At 38.5% G+C, this 16949-nt stretch overlaps 1 protein-coding gene across 1 annotated transcript in view; it reads left to right on the top strand.

The window, feature by feature from the left end:
* Positions 1–16949, top strand: part of cacna2d4a (calcium channel, voltage-dependent, alpha 2/delta subunit 4a) — a 103980-nt gene that overhangs the window by 14151 nt on the left and 72880 nt on the right. The window contains exons 9-27 of the mRNA XM_037760790.1: positions 1173–1323; positions 2714–2788; positions 4549–4638; positions 4773–4886; positions 5032–5110; positions 6107–6240; positions 7160–7237; positions 7332–7412; positions 7509–7583; positions 7736–7822; positions 7955–8026; positions 8248–8309; positions 8540–8607; positions 8701–8746; positions 8832–8929; positions 9872–9965; positions 10082–10174; positions 10510–10637; positions 13913–13981. Coding sequence (XP_037616718.1) covers positions 1173–1323; positions 2714–2788; positions 4549–4638; positions 4773–4886; positions 5032–5110; positions 6107–6240; positions 7160–7237; positions 7332–7412; positions 7509–7583; positions 7736–7822; positions 7955–8026; positions 8248–8309; positions 8540–8607; positions 8701–8746; positions 8832–8929; positions 9872–9965; positions 10082–10174; positions 10510–10637; positions 13913–13981 — 1694 coding nt within the window. The remainder of the gene's footprint in view (positions 1–1172; positions 1324–2713; positions 2789–4548; positions 4639–4772; positions 4887–5031; positions 5111–6106; positions 6241–7159; positions 7238–7331; positions 7413–7508; positions 7584–7735; positions 7823–7954; positions 8027–8247; positions 8310–8539; positions 8608–8700; positions 8747–8831; positions 8930–9871; positions 9966–10081; positions 10175–10509; positions 10638–13912; positions 13982–16949) is intronic.

The raw sequence follows: 16949 nt of genomic DNA on the forward strand, positions 1-16949 counted from the left end.
CCTAAAAGTGCCACTTTTAAACAGGACCTATTATGCTTTTGTGCTTTTCCCCTTCCCTTTAGTGTGTTATATATATATTTTTTTGTGCATGTAAAAGGTCTGCAAAGTTACAAAATTGAAAGTCCACGCCAACGGGAGTTACACTGCTCCAGAACTGCTTGAAAGGCCTTGCTTGAAGTCCCGCCTTTTCTTCCGTGACGTGGTGATGTCACCAAGTAACACATTTGCATAATGCGGCTAGTTTGGCACGCCCTCAAACAAAGCTAGTTAGAGCGGAGCTGGAGTGGAGTCTGAAGAGTTTGGTTCGATTGACCAATCACAACAGAGTGGGCCAGCTGGCCAATCAGAGCAGACTGGACTTTACGGGGGGGAGGAGCTCAAACAGAGCATTTCAGACAGAAGGTGAAAAGCGGTGCTGCAGTACAATCGGTATGAGAAAAGTTAAGTTTGTTTAATATTAAAGCATGTAAACATGTTCTGGTAGAAACCAAAAAAAAAAAAATATGCACCTGCAAATGAGCATAATAGGTCCTCTTTAAGAAAAATGTTAAAAGTTAAAGTTGTGAGGTGATGATGTGACACAAAAGTATCTAATCAGTCAGCCTCTGTCATTGTCACCTTGGTTTATCAGTGGCCTTAACTCTATTGTTTAAGTTTATGTTCTATTAAAACACAAAAGAGTAGATAATGAATAGACAGACAGAACCAAGGGGGTACATAGCATTTGATCTGGCCAGAGGCAGGCTACTCTGTTGCAGCACAGTTGGACATATAGAGTAACAGGTGGATGTATTCGGGCTCTCATCAGTTGTGGCCAAACAAATCAGCTCTTCTCATCAACGTTTAATGTAGCTCTTTAACTTCTATTACCCTAAAGAGCCCCAATGGTGGGTGCAGACTGTGTCAAAGACAACCGTATATACTGTACTAGACTTGCTTAAACATCAGCAGCTTTTACAAGTAATGCTCCCGATGACCAGATTGCTCTTTGGAAACAGTGGATCAAGTTCCAGGAACTCTGTCTGGTCCTCAGACAGAACATAAAAGGATCAGGCTTAAACTCTGCCTGTTCGGTCTGCCAGATTACTGCTAAATAACACAGAGTCTCTCTTCATGCCTGAGTGTTGACATTACAATAAAGATAAAGTCTTTTTTTGTCTGTCTCTTTCTAGGTATATCCAGGCAGCCACTTCGCCTAAAGATGTGGTGATCGTGGTGGACGTCAGTGGCAGCATGAAGGGACTCAGATTGACCATAGCCAAACACACCATCAATACAATCCTGGACACACTGGGAGAAAATGACTTTGTTAACATCATAGCTGTAAGTACACTCCGCAGAGGCAGACAGTGTCTAATGAGTGTGATGTTGAGATTAGCACCCAAATACACAGATAAGCTAATACGCAGGTACAGTACAGAGACACACACATGGAAACAGGCACAAATACACACATCAAACATTCAATCCGCACCAGGCTTTTACTTTCAGCAACATCAAAGCTTCTAAATTCATTTTTGTTTTCAGGTTTTTCAGGATTTTGGCTGCGTGTAGCTCTACAACTACAAATCGGTGTAATAAGCATGGTTTATCCTGGTATTACAGTGTGTGTAATCATACGCCCCTGCAAATCCGCCGCCCTTAAGCTGTTTTTACACAGAATTTAAAGCTACACTCCTTTCGATGAACTGACCACGCTGCAAAATCAGTGCGAGAGTTTTATTTTAAAATGAGAGATCCTCAGTCGGAGACACTGTTTAAATCACACTTTCTTGTAAAGAATAACATAATGTAATTTTACGTTGAACTTTTTTACGTTCATCTACTGATGAAATATGAAAAATAATATGTTGATATGCACACGCATCTTCCAGGATATAAACACCACTTCCAAATTTCCAACTTTTAATACTAAAATCCATCTGAAAAAGTACAAACAGTCGAACTCTACAAAGTAAAAAAAACATTTTATTACATACTTCATATTAATACAACAGCACTCAAATATTTTGACTTTCATATACGCACATTATTAACAGTTAAGGGGAGACGCTACAGGTGAATAGGAAATAAATATCGCCATGAAACTTTCCCACTTGATAAGACTTTTTTTTTTGTATTACAAGTTTTCTGAAATTGTATGTTTTGCATACATTTCCAGAACAGAAACCTGAACAATGGATAAAGCCAGCTTCAAAATTCTTGTTTCCTTTTGTTGACATATTAGAGTCAAAGGTATTTACAGAGGCAATTATAGATATCTCTTTGTATCACTCCATAAATCAGAAAATATTGTCAACAGCCATAAAAAAAATCCATTTTCGCCATGTTATTAGGAATAAAATGTTCAATAAATCAGGCTATGAATGATATATGTACAAAACCCTGAGTAAAAAACCTTCAGAATATAGATAGGAATGAAACTGGAACGTTTGGTGTACGTAAGTGATGCTGAAGTGGAGATTTCTGGCTCAGAGTATGAGAAAAAAAATCATTTAAAGATATAGATTGTAAAATTCTATTCATTCAAAAAATCTAAAAATTAAAGTAAATAAGTGTAGTATAGTTTTGTGATATTTAGGGATTGATTGAGGGATTGATTTGAGGATAGTAAAACTCAATCACCACCTGTTATAGAAGTGAATCATGTTGATTGTTGATGATGCAGATCATTGATTATATTGGATGACATATATTTGGTTTCTCTCTCTAGTACAGTGACTACGTTCGCTACGTGGAGCCCTGCTTCAAGGGCACGCTGGTACAAGCTGATTTGGATAACAGAGAGGTAACATCACTCACACACACACACACACACACATAGAGGACGAGACACAAGCTAGACAGCTAATTATTCACTTAACCTCTGCTAACCTATTCCACGTAGGCTGTTATCTCACTAATCCTCTACTCACTAACGCTGTCATCACATCACAGATAAAACATCCCATTTTTTCTTCTCCCAAAAACACACTCTCCCTTCTTTTGAAATTACACGCACAAAAACCATTCATATTTCATTGTTGCACTGCTGCTTTGTTTCTTTCCCCCGCTCATCTGTTCTCCAGCTTTTCATACACCAACACCTGCTCAGTCTCTCTCTCTCTCTCTCTCTCTCTGCTTGTGTGTTATGTGTTGGATGTATGCCCTACTTTCACTCCCCTTCACATCATCACAGATCAGGTGAGGTCGCTGGCCGCTGACAATTTTAAGTAGGTCACATGACCTGTCAGTGAGAGATTTGATTGGTTCCATGCCTAGAGAGACAGGCTGTAACAGAATGGGCTTACAGATGTTGGCTGACATACTTTACGCATAAACTCATACTGGAACACACACATTTACAGTTTTGTGGCTGTTATATAAGAGTTCCTACATTCACAAACAACTATTTACCTTGTTTACTCCTACTGTAAGTCAGAATGAGTTTGCCCAAACTGTAAGAGACCAATGTGTGTGTTTTTTTAATAATTTATGTTATCAGTTTTGTCAAATATTGGCCATTTGACTCAGTGACCGGGAGTACAAAACTCTGTTTCATGAAACACCAGGGGCACCAAAAGAGCCAAAATGGGGACTGTAGCTCTCTAGATTCTCCGTGATTTTTTTGTCATGATTGAAATATACATATTTAAGCAAATGTTCGCATGTCGTGGTCAATTCATGGTTATTATTACAGAATACCTTTTACACAGTAAAAATAGGTAATAAAGAATAATAAAGAAAATGCTGAGTAGGTGTCTAAGTTCATTTATTTTGCAAAGTTAAACATTTTTAAGGAAACATCTTCATTATATTTGAGTATCATTTACTGTATAATATAATAATATTAGATAAATTAAATAATATAAAATAATAATAATAATCACAGCAGTGATTTATTGTAGGGGTGTTGCGATATACCGGTATTGACGATTACCGTGATATTAAAAATACTGATATCTTGTTAATAATACACATAATATCATGTAAATAATCCAGCACCTCTTGAATCATTTTATATATACAGTTATGGTTACAGACTTTCTCTCCACCTCACTATGCTCCCTACACTATGCCAAAAAAATAGACAAAACGCAGTTTTTTTTTTTATTTTCTATAGCAGTAATTTCTATTTCTATTGCAATAACATCATTATTGTGAATTCCTTTGGCCACAATAACCATGTAGTGAAAATCTGATATCGTGACAGCTCTAATTTACAGTTACAGGATGTACAATACTGTTAAGAGTCCCCATCTGCGGTCTGCACAGTGGTGGAACCCACGACAACGTGGCCATTCATCATAGCGTGTGTGTGTGTGTGTTGCATGTGTGCACATGTTGAATAATCCTGATTACCTCCTGGTGTTGTAGTGACTTTGCCGTAATTGGTCCGTGTGCCAGGGAGCCGGGGATAATCCCTCCTCTACACTCTTCTGACTCACTCCCTCATGATCTCTCTCTCTCTCTCTCTCTCTCTCCCTGTTTTACTGCATTCACCTGCTTTTAACAAAAGGATAACATCCGTATGTCTATGTGTTTATATGTTGTGTATCTCTCTCGCAGCATTTCAAGCTATTGATTGAGGAGCTTCATGTCAAAGGCGAGGGCAAAGTGAAAAAGGCAATGAAGGAGTCTTTCAAGATCCTCAACGAGGTTTGTGCCTCTTTGCGACAACCACAGCTTGGCCTTAACAATACATACAGGAGATTATATATCTGCTCTACACAATTCATCAGCTGATTTCTTTAGCACAAATTTCCAAGATCAAGTCATTTGTGTGTGTTTAGGCTGCAGCGCTGGGCCAGGGCAGCCTGTGTAACCAGGCCATCATGCTGATAACAGACGGAGCCATGGAGGACTTCCAGGATGTTTTTGAAGAGTTCAACTGGCCAGAACGACGGGTACGACACACAAATACACACACAAGCACCAGTGAAATGTACCGTAACCAAGCACACAAACACACACATCATTGACGGGTCTATTTAAAGCTGTTGAGTGGGGGTTTATCACATCTCACTATATATATTTGTATTGTCTCTCCAGGTTCGAGTGTTCACCTATCTGATCGGACGAGAGATGACATTTGCTGAAAATGTGAAATGGATTGCCTGCAACAACAAGGGTAAAAATGGGGTTGAATCAAAAATGAAAAGTTGTAGGATAGGAAGTTTGGGGTAATTTCAGCAACATGGTGTGAAAACTACTTGCTAAGTCTTAAATAAAACACTGCCCCCCTTTAATGCTGCAAGAAAGAAGGTGTGTTTGGCCCCCTGTGGTGTCCCCAGGTGGTGCTGTATGGGACTAGGTGTCAGGTGCTGCCCTCTTGTGAATTACATGGGGTCATGCAGCAGCTCAGGCCTGAAAATAATCACTTTATCCTGCTATGTGCACATCAAAAATCCCTGACTAAATACCTGATTATCAGCACGGACACACTGTAAACACATCCCCCGGCCAAAAAAATATCATATCTGCGTGTGTGTCTCTGTGTGTAATAGGTAACAGGTGCACTCCCTTCTGTTGCGTACGCTCGCTTCTGCCAACAACAAAATAGCTGTTATAAATAGTCAAACATGCCTAATGCAACACTGCTGCAAAAAACCTATATACAGTTTCCGTTTTAGTCAAGTGAGCAGGACTACTTAATAATATTCACAGCAGCACTCTTGGGGAGACGTTACAAATGGGAAAAGGGTTGCACACATTCACATATTTGTACCTGGCAGTGCTTCAGTGGCCTGTTGTCACCGAGCAGCTTCACTGCAGGTATCCCATTGACGTCATTGTCTCCCAGTTGTAGAAATGCCATAAACCTTAGACTAAGCCAAGCTTTTTAAAAAAGCACATTTGCACTAATGGGAGATTCAAGCTGTTTTTTTTGTTTGTTTTTTTCATTTAAAACAACTTAGTGTTTTTGGGAATACTGTACAAGGTTTTCTGAAGTCAGATAAATGAGTTTGCTGCTCTTAATGTAATACCCAAAAGGCCAGAAGCAGAAAGATAAAAATAATATGGTGAACATTTTTACTTTGCTCAAATTTATGGGTCCTAAGTTTTTCCATCTGAGTCATTTGTTATATATACAGTATGTGTGTATATGTATTTGTGTGTCCTGCAGGTTACTACACGCACGTCTCCACGCTGGCTGACGTCCAGGAAAACGTTATGGAGTACCTCCATGTCCTCAGCCGACCAATGGTCATCAACCACGATCACGACATCATCTGGACCGAGGCCTATATGGACAGTGTGGTCAGTCTCCAATCTGCTTGCTCGGCAAAACACACTTTATCTTCCATCGATATTATCTGGCATACGTAATCAAAACGTCACCTTTGCTATAACTTTGGGTAGTGATCAATTATACAGTTTCTAGAGGGCAACATAGATAAACGTTCAAATGCAGTCTCTTCGTCTCTCTTCATTCGATTCATCTCTGTGCCTCTGTGTCTCCACTGTGCTCTGACATTCAAAACCCCTCCATCCAATTCATCCCCCGGACACCAATTCAATCTCCTAGCAACTGTAATGTCATTACTGAATTTTAATCCCTTATTGTATTCGTTACTGAACACATTACTGTAACACTTAGTGGTGCACACAGTCAGGAACACAGTAGAAGCCACAAAGCATCCAACCAGCAATGCTCCAACAACTATTTAGCAGCACACGAGCAAAAAATCCAGCCCAAGCCAGTTTGCTCAAGCAGAAATAATTACATTTTCAAAATAATTCAACATTTTCCTTTTCTAGTTTATCTGTTGCTACCCCACCCCACCTTTCTTTATCTCAGTTATCTGTTTCTCTCATGTTTGGCCTATCTTTTCACTGCCATTTCATGCTTGTTGTCTTTCCTCCATCTTCACCTTCAGTTACCAACTACAGCGGAGGTAATCATACTTAGAGCTTGAATGTTACTTTGCTAAACTTCCTTTTTTGAAGTAGTGTTAGACATATAGAAGTAGTAATCTTAGCAGTACATGTATTGTCTTGCTTAGCCTTTTATTTCAAGTACATGTAGTTAGTTTCTAGTTAACAGGAATGAACTCCACCAACTTGATTTAGATTTACTGTTGTTTTCCCCATAACTTGGCTTTAATTAATTTAGCTTGTCAACAAAAACAAAGTCATTGTGGCTGTTCTTATGTGTGTGTGTGTGTGTGTACCACAGCTGTTCAACAGTCAGGCCCAAAGCCTGCTCCTGATGACCTCGGTAGCCATGCCTGTGTTCAGCAAGAAAAAAGAGACTGTAAGTATTATTTTTTTTAATCACCATTAATATCATTACCCTCAACAGACACCTGGAATTGTGCATTTATGAACCCGCTGTGTGTTTCCTGTAGTTAAGTCATGGGATTCTGCTGGGAGTGGTAGGAACTGACGTGGCCTTGAAAGAACTGATGAGATTAGCTCCGAGATACAAGGTAAACCATTCACAATATGTCACGAACAAGGATGAAATGCTGTATACGTACTCTGTATTGATTCTGTTGTATCCTTATCTCTTTCTGTCTCAATAGCTGGGTGTCCATGGTTACGCCTTCCTCCTCACCAATAACGGTTACATCCTGTCTCACCCTGACCTACGACCTCTGGTACAGATCATATCGTACAGTGAATTATCGTAGCTGAGAAACTGCCGAAACTTTATAACCCTGCTTGACAGATGTATTGCAACTTAACCGAGCATGATAACATGGGATAGGTTCCTTAAAGACTTGTTTTGTTGTTTGCGTGTTTGTGACAGTATAAAGAGGGGAAGAAACTAAAGCCAAAACCCAACTATAACAGTGTTGATCTGGCAGAGGTGGAATGGGAAGACACAGATGAGAAAGTGAGTAAAACACACACTCTCGTACACTTTTCTGTCTTTTTCAATTCTCTGTTTTCACTGTCCTGTATGCCAGTGTGGGTTGTGTTATTGAGGATCCATAGCAATGCTGAATATGTGTTGTCTATGTTCCAGCTGAGGACAGCCATGGTTAAAGGAGAAACTGGGACGATGGCTTTAGACGTGAGAATTTCAGTGGATAAAGGAGTGAGTATATTTTGTTTTTTGTGAGTGTCTGTGTGTGTAAAGGCAGCAAGAGGAGCTGTTAAATCAGAGATTAGACTCTCTTTTCTCTCTTCCTGTGGGGATTTCTTTGCCTTTTCTTGTATTATTCATGTTTTGTTTCCTTTTGAGGTGACAAGTTTCTTTTCTCTCCGCGTTCTCTATCATTTTTTACAAACTCTGTCCCTTTCTTCTGTCTCTCACAGAGGAGAGTGATGTTCCTGAAGAATGATTACTTCTACACCATCATCAACGAGACACCATTCAGGTTTGTCTGATCACTTTAACAGGATTACTTGAAGTGTCAGGTTTTTAAAATATCCACCATATCCAGCGAAGCAACACCTGTCTACCTGTATGTAATAATTAATAGCAAAAACATAGCATCTCTGTAAGTAATATCTCTTCTATTCTGATGTTCTGTGGCTACAGGAAATAACAGTTATTATGAGCATGATTCATCCTGCCAATAACAAATGACTTCTCTATGTTTGACAGTCTGGGTATAGTGCTGACTAGAGGATATGGACAGTATATCTTCATCGGAAACGTCTCAGTTGAGGAGGGTAAGTCTTTCCCTTCTGTCTTAGTTTCTCAGTATTTGTGTCTGCCTTTCTTACTCTCTCTCTCTGGTGTCTTTTTTTCATTTTTTGCCTCAGGTCTCCATGACTTACTGGCTCCAGACCTGACCATAGCCAGTGAATGGTGAGTACTGGATAACTACCAGTTGAAGTGGTTGTAATTCTTCATGGCTACAGTACATTTTTGTGATGTGTTTATGTGTTTGTAGGACCTACTGTGAGACAGACATTGACCCAGCCCACCGTAAGCTGACCCAGCTGGAGGCTGTGGTGCGATACCTCACTGGCAAAGAACCAGATCTGGAGTGTAAGTGGACACTAATTTCAGCACATCATCTTTTGATTTAGTAAAAAACTAAACACCCTTCAACCCTGCAGTTCATACAGTACTGCAGTACTGCAGTGTGTTTACATGCACACCAGAAATCGGAAGAGAAAATAACATACTCACACAGCAAGCATGAAGTATCCTTAAACACACCACTGCATCCATGTCAACTTTGTTTCTGATCTTTTGAGTGATTTGATTTATTTTTTTAAATCTCAGTAAAATTAAGAATATTGGCCAAAATATTATTCAAATGATTTTGAGGTGTAAATGACATTTGCAATAGTCTGAATACAGGGTTCCCGCGGATTCTTAAAAAGTCTTAAATGGAATTTAATTAATTAATCGAAAAAATAAGGTATTAATTGGTATTAAAATGTCTTAAATCAATCTTTCAAAATTCTTAAAGATGAAAAAAAAAATTTCTGACATTGCAATTTTAATTCTCAGAATAATTGGTAACATCTATTTTTTTAAATAATTTACCGAATGTTGCTCTGCTCGCATTAACATGACGCAGATCAGGATAGCGGAAACCAACAATGCTTATATTTTGTTTGTGGCTGAGATGCCTGGCGCTAGAAGTGTTTTATGTTACAATAAACATTTGGTTGAAATTGTCCCTAACCCTACATATTTTTTCTTAAATTTATTTTTTGTAAAGTAAAATTTCATTCTGAGTGGCATTAAAAAAATCTTTAAAAAGTCTCACATTTGATTTGCCTTAAGCTGAAGGAATCCTGTAAATACTGTAGTGCCTTTAAAAGTTAAAGTGAGATCAGTTATCTGCACTTAAACTGCAGATTCAGGGATACACTAATACATTATTGTGATCTTCAAAATTGTTGGCTTCATTTATTTTTTTCTAACAGTCCTTTTTATCATTATTATTAGATTTATGTTTTTTTTTTCTCTCGACAGGTGATGTGCAATTGTTGCAACAAACTCTGTTTGATGCTGTGGTCACGGCTCCTATGGAAGCCTACTGGACCGCTCTCATGCTCGACACATCTGGGTGAACATTTACCCACATACATGTTTAATTAAGACATGATTACTCACTTTATTTTTTTACAAATATTTACCCCTATATCTGCTCCCTCTTTTTCTGTCTCATTTTCTCTCTTTCAGTATGGAAGACGGGGTAGAAACTGCTTTCTTGGGGACCCGTTCAGGCCTGATGAGATTCCAGAGATATGCTGGTATTGAGAAAAGAGTTGGCAAGTGAGTATAAAAAAAAACACGGCCATATTGTATATTAAATATCATTACATCATGTTAGTCCAAACGGTTTAAAAAACTGAGGTTAAATAAGGTGTTATGTGAAAGTGATGGTAGTTAAAGAGCTGAATTGAAGTGAGAGTTCGCCCTCTGGTGGTCAATAAAAGGGCAGCTGGTAATGAGTATTACTGTATGCTTTACTCACTCTTTTTTCAAATCTTTCAGTTATTCTCTTTATCCTAACCTCCTTTTCTATATTCATTCTTTTCCTTTGTCATCATAATTAGTTATTTACCTATAAATAGTTTTTCTTTTAGCGTATTTTTATCTCTCCCCAGGTCTTTCCTGACCGCCGAAGACAAGGAGAATATGTTCACATTGGACCATTTCCCAGTGTGGTACCGCAGAGCGTCCGAGTACCCAGTTGGACAGTTTCTATACTACATGCCCAGACAGGAGACGAGAGGTAGTGGACATACCTTTACTAAAATACACACACACACGGACAAACAACACACTTTCTCTGCTTTTCATTTTTCAAATTTTCTCAGCCATGTTCAGCAGGTTGAGCCAAATACCTTCCAGTGACAGGCTCATTTCTCTCGCCGGCAGACTAACAATTGCTCCTTTCTGTTTACTTTGTTGTATATTTATGTAGTTTGTATCCAACACGGGTTTGGAGAGTTTGAAAAATTGCAGCTCATAAAGTCTCAGTTCAGTCTTGATAGATAGTCTATTAAGGTTTATTCTTCCCCATAGTTCATATACTGGGAATTTTTTGCTGTTGTGAAGAATAATAAGCGGCTCCAGAGTGACAAAGTTAACAGCTGCTGTCATCACATTTATCATCAACATCATACTAACACTTAACTCCATCTGTTTATGCAGTCTAGAAATGAAAGTGAGTAAGAAGAAAGGGGATTTTGAGCCTGACCCTTCTCTGCCTCTGGATTTAATTTTCTTATTTAGCTCCGCTAGAATGAGATGCATTTTTAAAGTGCTTGCAAAAAAAGATGTTTGCTGCAATGTGCTTCAGGCAGCAACAAAGGACAGGAATTTGAATTTAATCTTCACTAAATAGTGCATACTTAAACGTAATTTTGTTGAAATACAGACAGTATATTCAGTGAGTATGAGGCTGATAGTACTGCTCTTCCTCATGACTATAGGGGTGTGTATATACCCACTTCTGCACATCATTAAATGTAGGTTTTTTAGGCTGTTTATTATTTTACCCAGCGTCAAAACCTCACATACAGCAGCTACTATACTGTATGTACTGAATCTACGAAGGATTTTAAATGCTGACATTGCATTTATAAGATACTGGACAGTATAGGATGTTCACAGTTTGGGAATTTGACGCTCTATTTATAAGTTATATTTTACTATGGCAATAAATGTTTCATGTTACATTAATATAATGAAACATTTTATAATGCCGCCATCATTTTAAACCTTTAGCATTGAAATACAAATATACAAAAAAAATGTCTTATATATGTTTTAGGTTGATGTTAGATTGTGTGTTTAGATACATTCAGGGACTATGAGGCGGACTATAGCGCCGCCTTCAGTGCAGAGGAGGTGGAGCTCCAAGCGGAGGAGGGAGGGAGGAAACGAAGGGAGGCGGAAGAGGAGGAGGAGGAGGGTAGAGGAAAACTTTTACTTGGCATGCCTCCTCTTTTTTATTCATCCTCTTTCTGTTCTTCCTCACCCCCAATTTCAAAGCATGACAAGTGCTGTGGTCTCTGTTTTCCCGTTTCTTCACCTCTTCTCTGTTTTCTTTTTCTAGCTTTCTCTTTCTCTTTTTCTCTTCTGTCTTATTCCTCCACCTCCTTCTCTCCCTTTCTCTCATTGCATGAGCATGCCATTAAAGAATAGGAACCTCCTCTCCTCCCTCAGGGAATCAGTAAGCTCTCTGTTTCATCTGCATTTTACTGAGTCGGTATCTCTCTGTTTTCGATGAAGTAAACATCTGGTTTCATAGAGTTTGTTGGCTTTATTACCTCTGTCATTCTGTTACTACTTTATGCCACAATATCCAGTGGCAAAAAAACAAAGAAATCTAAGTCTCATCCAAATTGCAGAATGTCCTGAATGCGTGATTGTCATGCAGACATAGACTGGTTTTAGAGGAGTGAATAACATAAATATAAGGGCTGTCAAATTAACGCAAATTCGTTTTAACGCCACTAATTTCTTTAACACATTAATGCAATTTGCGATTTTTAGGTTTAGGCCATTTTCAAAGGGGTCCCTTGACCTCTGACCTCAAGATATGTGAATGAAAATGGGTTCTATGGGTACCCACGAGTCTCCCCTTTACAGACATACCCACTTTATGATAATCACATGCAGTTTTGGGGCAAGACATAGTCAATTCAGCACACTGACACACTGACAGCTGTTGTTGCCTGATGGGCTGCAGTTTGCCATGTTATGATTAGAGCATATTTTTTTATGCTAAATGCAGTACCTGTGAGGGTTTCTGGACAATATTTGTCATTGTTTTGTGTTGGTAATTGATTTCTAATAATATAATATATGCATACATTTATATAAAGCCGCATATTTGCCCACTCCTATGTTGATAAGAGTACTAAATACTTGAAAAATCTCCCTTAAGGTACATTTTGAACAGGTGATTAATTTGCAATTATTCTCGATTAACAATGGACAATCATGCGATTGATTGCGATTGAATATTTGAATCGATTGACAGTCCTAAAATAGACCCGCCTCTCCACCAGTGTCAGGTAGAGGCGTGAATATTACACGCATGTATGAATGTGCAATACCAGCAGGGAGCAAAAAAAAAACTCACTTAGGTTTAGGCAACAACATCTCTTAATAAGGTTTATGAAAAACGTCACGGTTGGCCTTAAAATAAGTAGGTAAACTAAGTAAAATACGCATGGAAACAACACAACATCAGTATGGAAAACACGTCAATAAAAAACACGTCACTAACGTAACTAATCTGGTTACTTATAGTCTGGTTGAAAGGAACTGTGTATGTTTTTTTAAGCAGTCTTTTTCCCTTTTTTATTCAACACCACTCGCTCTGAGCGTAGCATATTTACACAGATGCAATTTACATTGCAGTCGGTACAGACTACAAATGTCACGCCAAAAGCAAGAACGTTGTTTTTATTGCACGTTTTTGTCATTCATACGCCTTTTTGTGTGACTGGGCTGAAATATAAACATGGGGACTGGAAACACACAGCATACACACACACACTAGAGTCCCTCTATTATGAGTGTATTAGCTCTCATACTCTGTGTTACATCACGCCTAAAATGTTAATCTGGCTGGGATCTGTGGCTTGGTGACAGTTGGCATCAGCTGGTATGACGGCTGCGAATAGACACACGGAAGATGAATGCATGACTTTATTAAATATTACCTGCTGTGCCCAACTCAATCTGTCAGCCACATATTTCCAAACACATTTTGGCACGTCTGTACTCACACCTCAGCTGTCACTATCACAGTAAGTGTTCTCAAACTTACAAATTATTCAGTATGTGAGAAAATAAATATTTTCTGGGAATCATTTCCTTTCCAGCTCCTGTGCATGAATACACTCATGCATGTGTATATGTTATTTTGTATACAGTAGTATATGTTATACACAATATTTGTGTGCATGCATCCATGTTTCTACATGCATGTATTGAAAGGATCTGTAAGTTCTTGCTAACTGTGTGTGTGTGTGTGTGTTGCTCTACCAGCAGGGAGGATAATCATCGCTACCACCGCTGTCACTGTTACGGTGGGCAAGAAAACCGCCATCGCTGGAGGTAGGACGACAATTTTTGTTTCGATACACACTCTCTTTTTCTGTCTTTTACACACACTTTATATCACTGTTCCGTCTCTCTTTCTCACTCCTTTTTAAACTCCTCTTTTCCTCACATGCACTTGCTATTTTCTCTCTTTCCTTTTCTCTTGCAAAGTCTTTTATTGCGGTTTCACTTTGGTAAAACTGACTGATTTGTTGGTGACGTTTGAACTTTGCTGATTGGATGACGATTGCTGTTAGCAGCATTTTTCCAATCAGCATTTTGGTATTGATGTGCTGATTTGTCAGTGCCGTGCTTATTGGATGTGTTGTGGAATTCAATCCGAGACAAACTAATAACAAACTTGCATCTTTGGTCGTGGTTTAGTTTGGTTGTTCAAAAAGAGTTTAGCTTGTTTCATTCACTTACTGGAAGTTGCTCTTTTGAGGAAAAGAGGATTTTGTGAGCTGTGTGAAATTTGTCTAAGATGTGAAGATACACAACAGGATGAACTAATCAGAGAGACATTGTGAATAGGGCTGCCCTCCTCTTAGTTGATTAGTCAACTAATCGATCGGTTTGGTCTTAGTCGACTAAGATTTCTGTAGTCGATTAGTCGTTTTCTATGCTTTTTTCATGCTGAATGACTTATTTCCAAGAAACTTATGAGCACAAGATTTAAAGTGATGCTTTTGTGTGATTCTCTGTGGAGGAACTCAGTTTCACAGATCTGCGGATTAAATCAACTAATCAATTAGTCGAGAAAATGTTAGTGTTAGTCGACTAAGAATTTTTTTTGTTGGAGGACAGTAATACTTGTGATTGGTGTGTTTGACCAATACTGGATTTTTGAGGCCAATACTGATATCAGTACTTGAGAATGATAAAAAAAACTAATGACAAGATACTGTTCGATATTTCTTTTTTTTTGACCTAGATGTGTAAATAATATTATTTTACAATTTACCAATAAACTTTCTTTCAAAAATATCAGTAACAGTAAATATAAGATCATTTGACATATTAATTAATTGAAGTAACTTTAAAGACACATCAAAATATATATCATATGTGAATTGAGAGAAATTATGGTCAAATATTCACAACAATGCTGCCAATAAAACATTTATTTGAGAGAACAATCTTACCATAATGTCCATTTAGTAGATATCCCGGATCATTTGATCCTCTGCATGATGTTCATCAGCAGATACAGGCTGCGTCAGAACTCGCATACTACGCACTACAGTACATACACAATACGTGTACTATCGTTCAACATACTTTTGTATGAATAAACAGTAGTATGTATCTTTTCGGACGCACTGAGCAGGAATTTACTTCGTCACTTCCTGAGAGCCTCCTTGTCGGTTGGAGACGTGTAACCATGGTGACCTGTGCCAACCTCCTGAGGCCAAAACAACGATTTGAATCAAACTCTGAACTAATTTAAATACTATATTACACCTAGCAAAGTGGAATCTTATACTTACACATAAATTGAAACATTATTGAAGTTACAGAGCTGTCCGTCAACGTCTGTTACAAACGCTGTTGTCACTACTCTATTGCATTGTGGGATATAAATGCTTCTGTAGTGTCCAGTGGTTGTATACTCTAATATTTTACTGGAATTCCTCCTACTATTGGTTTCATACTAAGGTTTCGGACATACTGTTTAGCGTACTAAATGGCATGTTACATATTTTCCACATTTACCAATACTGTGATAACTTGATATCAGCCAATAATAGACCTGCTGATGTATCAGTGCAGCTCTAATTGTGATCACGTACCTGGGATGCTTGGAGAGTATACAGTACCTTTGTTGTGTTTGTTTCCTTCAGTAGCTCCTAATCTCTAATTTCACTAGACGTTTGATGATATGTATGTATCTTTTCTAAAGGATGTTTCAGATAACTCCATGAGGAAAGGGTTTATGGAGCTGTATCGTCCGTGCTTGAGTGTGTATTTTACACAGAAGCATCTTTGTCTTATAGCTCATAGTCTCTGGCTTTGTTTCACTGCTTCCTGGTGTTTGTGTTACTGTGTATTTTTGTCCCAGTTAGCCCATCTACTGTATGTCTGACACACTCATTAGTCATAATTATCTGAGTGAGACGAGACTCTCCGGAGCTGCATCCTCAGAGCACATCTCTGATTGTATACTGTACCTGCATGCATTTTGGTGTCTCATTATGCTGACAGAAAGACACCGCATACACACACTTAAACACACTCACACACACAAACACACGCTTATCTGTCTTTCACAGCTTTCGTAGAAATTGTCTCAGGTGTGAAAATCGCGTTATATTTGGAAATGGAAAAAACAGGGAGAGCAGGGACGAGTTCAAAATAGATGTGTTTCTGTCTCTTTCTCTTAATCTCGCTGCCTCTCATTCTTACGGTTTTTCTCTTTTTTTTCTTCTCCTTGTTGCCTCATTCTTTCTCTCTCTGCTTGTTTGGAAACATTAACGTCACAGCGTGTTGAATCCAGAGAGCTCTGCTGTAGGCGACTGTACTGATTGTAAATTCACAGTAAACATAGAACAGACTGAAAGATCTGAAAACTATTACATCTAAGAACAGCATTTATATGAAAAGTAAGAGTACAGAACAATGTATTCAAGAAGACGTGAAAGATTTGTGATATTAATTAATGTAAAGAGGGTTTTGTTAGATGGCAGATTGTCTTATGATGATCACCGATTGGAGTCAAAAGGTCATATATTGTTTTTATTCCCTGCTGCATCACAGGATGTCAAGTAGAGCAGCTTGTCTACCAGCTGCTTCACTTCAACAAGAGCACAGAGGGAGAAGGCGGTATCAATGTTTTATAGACTCGCTCTCTCTCACTTTCTTTCACACAAAGAGACACACTCACATGCACACTCCTCATTGTGTTTCACCCTTTTGACACTCTTCCTTACCGTGTTAAACCCTCACATACAGCTCTCTTTTCATAGCTTCCCTCTTCCTGAGT

This window comes from Sebastes umbrosus, chromosome 23 (genome assembly GCF_015220745.1).
Source record: "Sebastes umbrosus isolate fSebUmb1 chromosome 23, fSebUmb1.pri, whole genome shotgun sequence".
NCBI classification, from domain to species: domain Eukaryota; kingdom Metazoa; phylum Chordata; class Actinopteri; order Perciformes; family Sebastidae; genus Sebastes; species Sebastes umbrosus.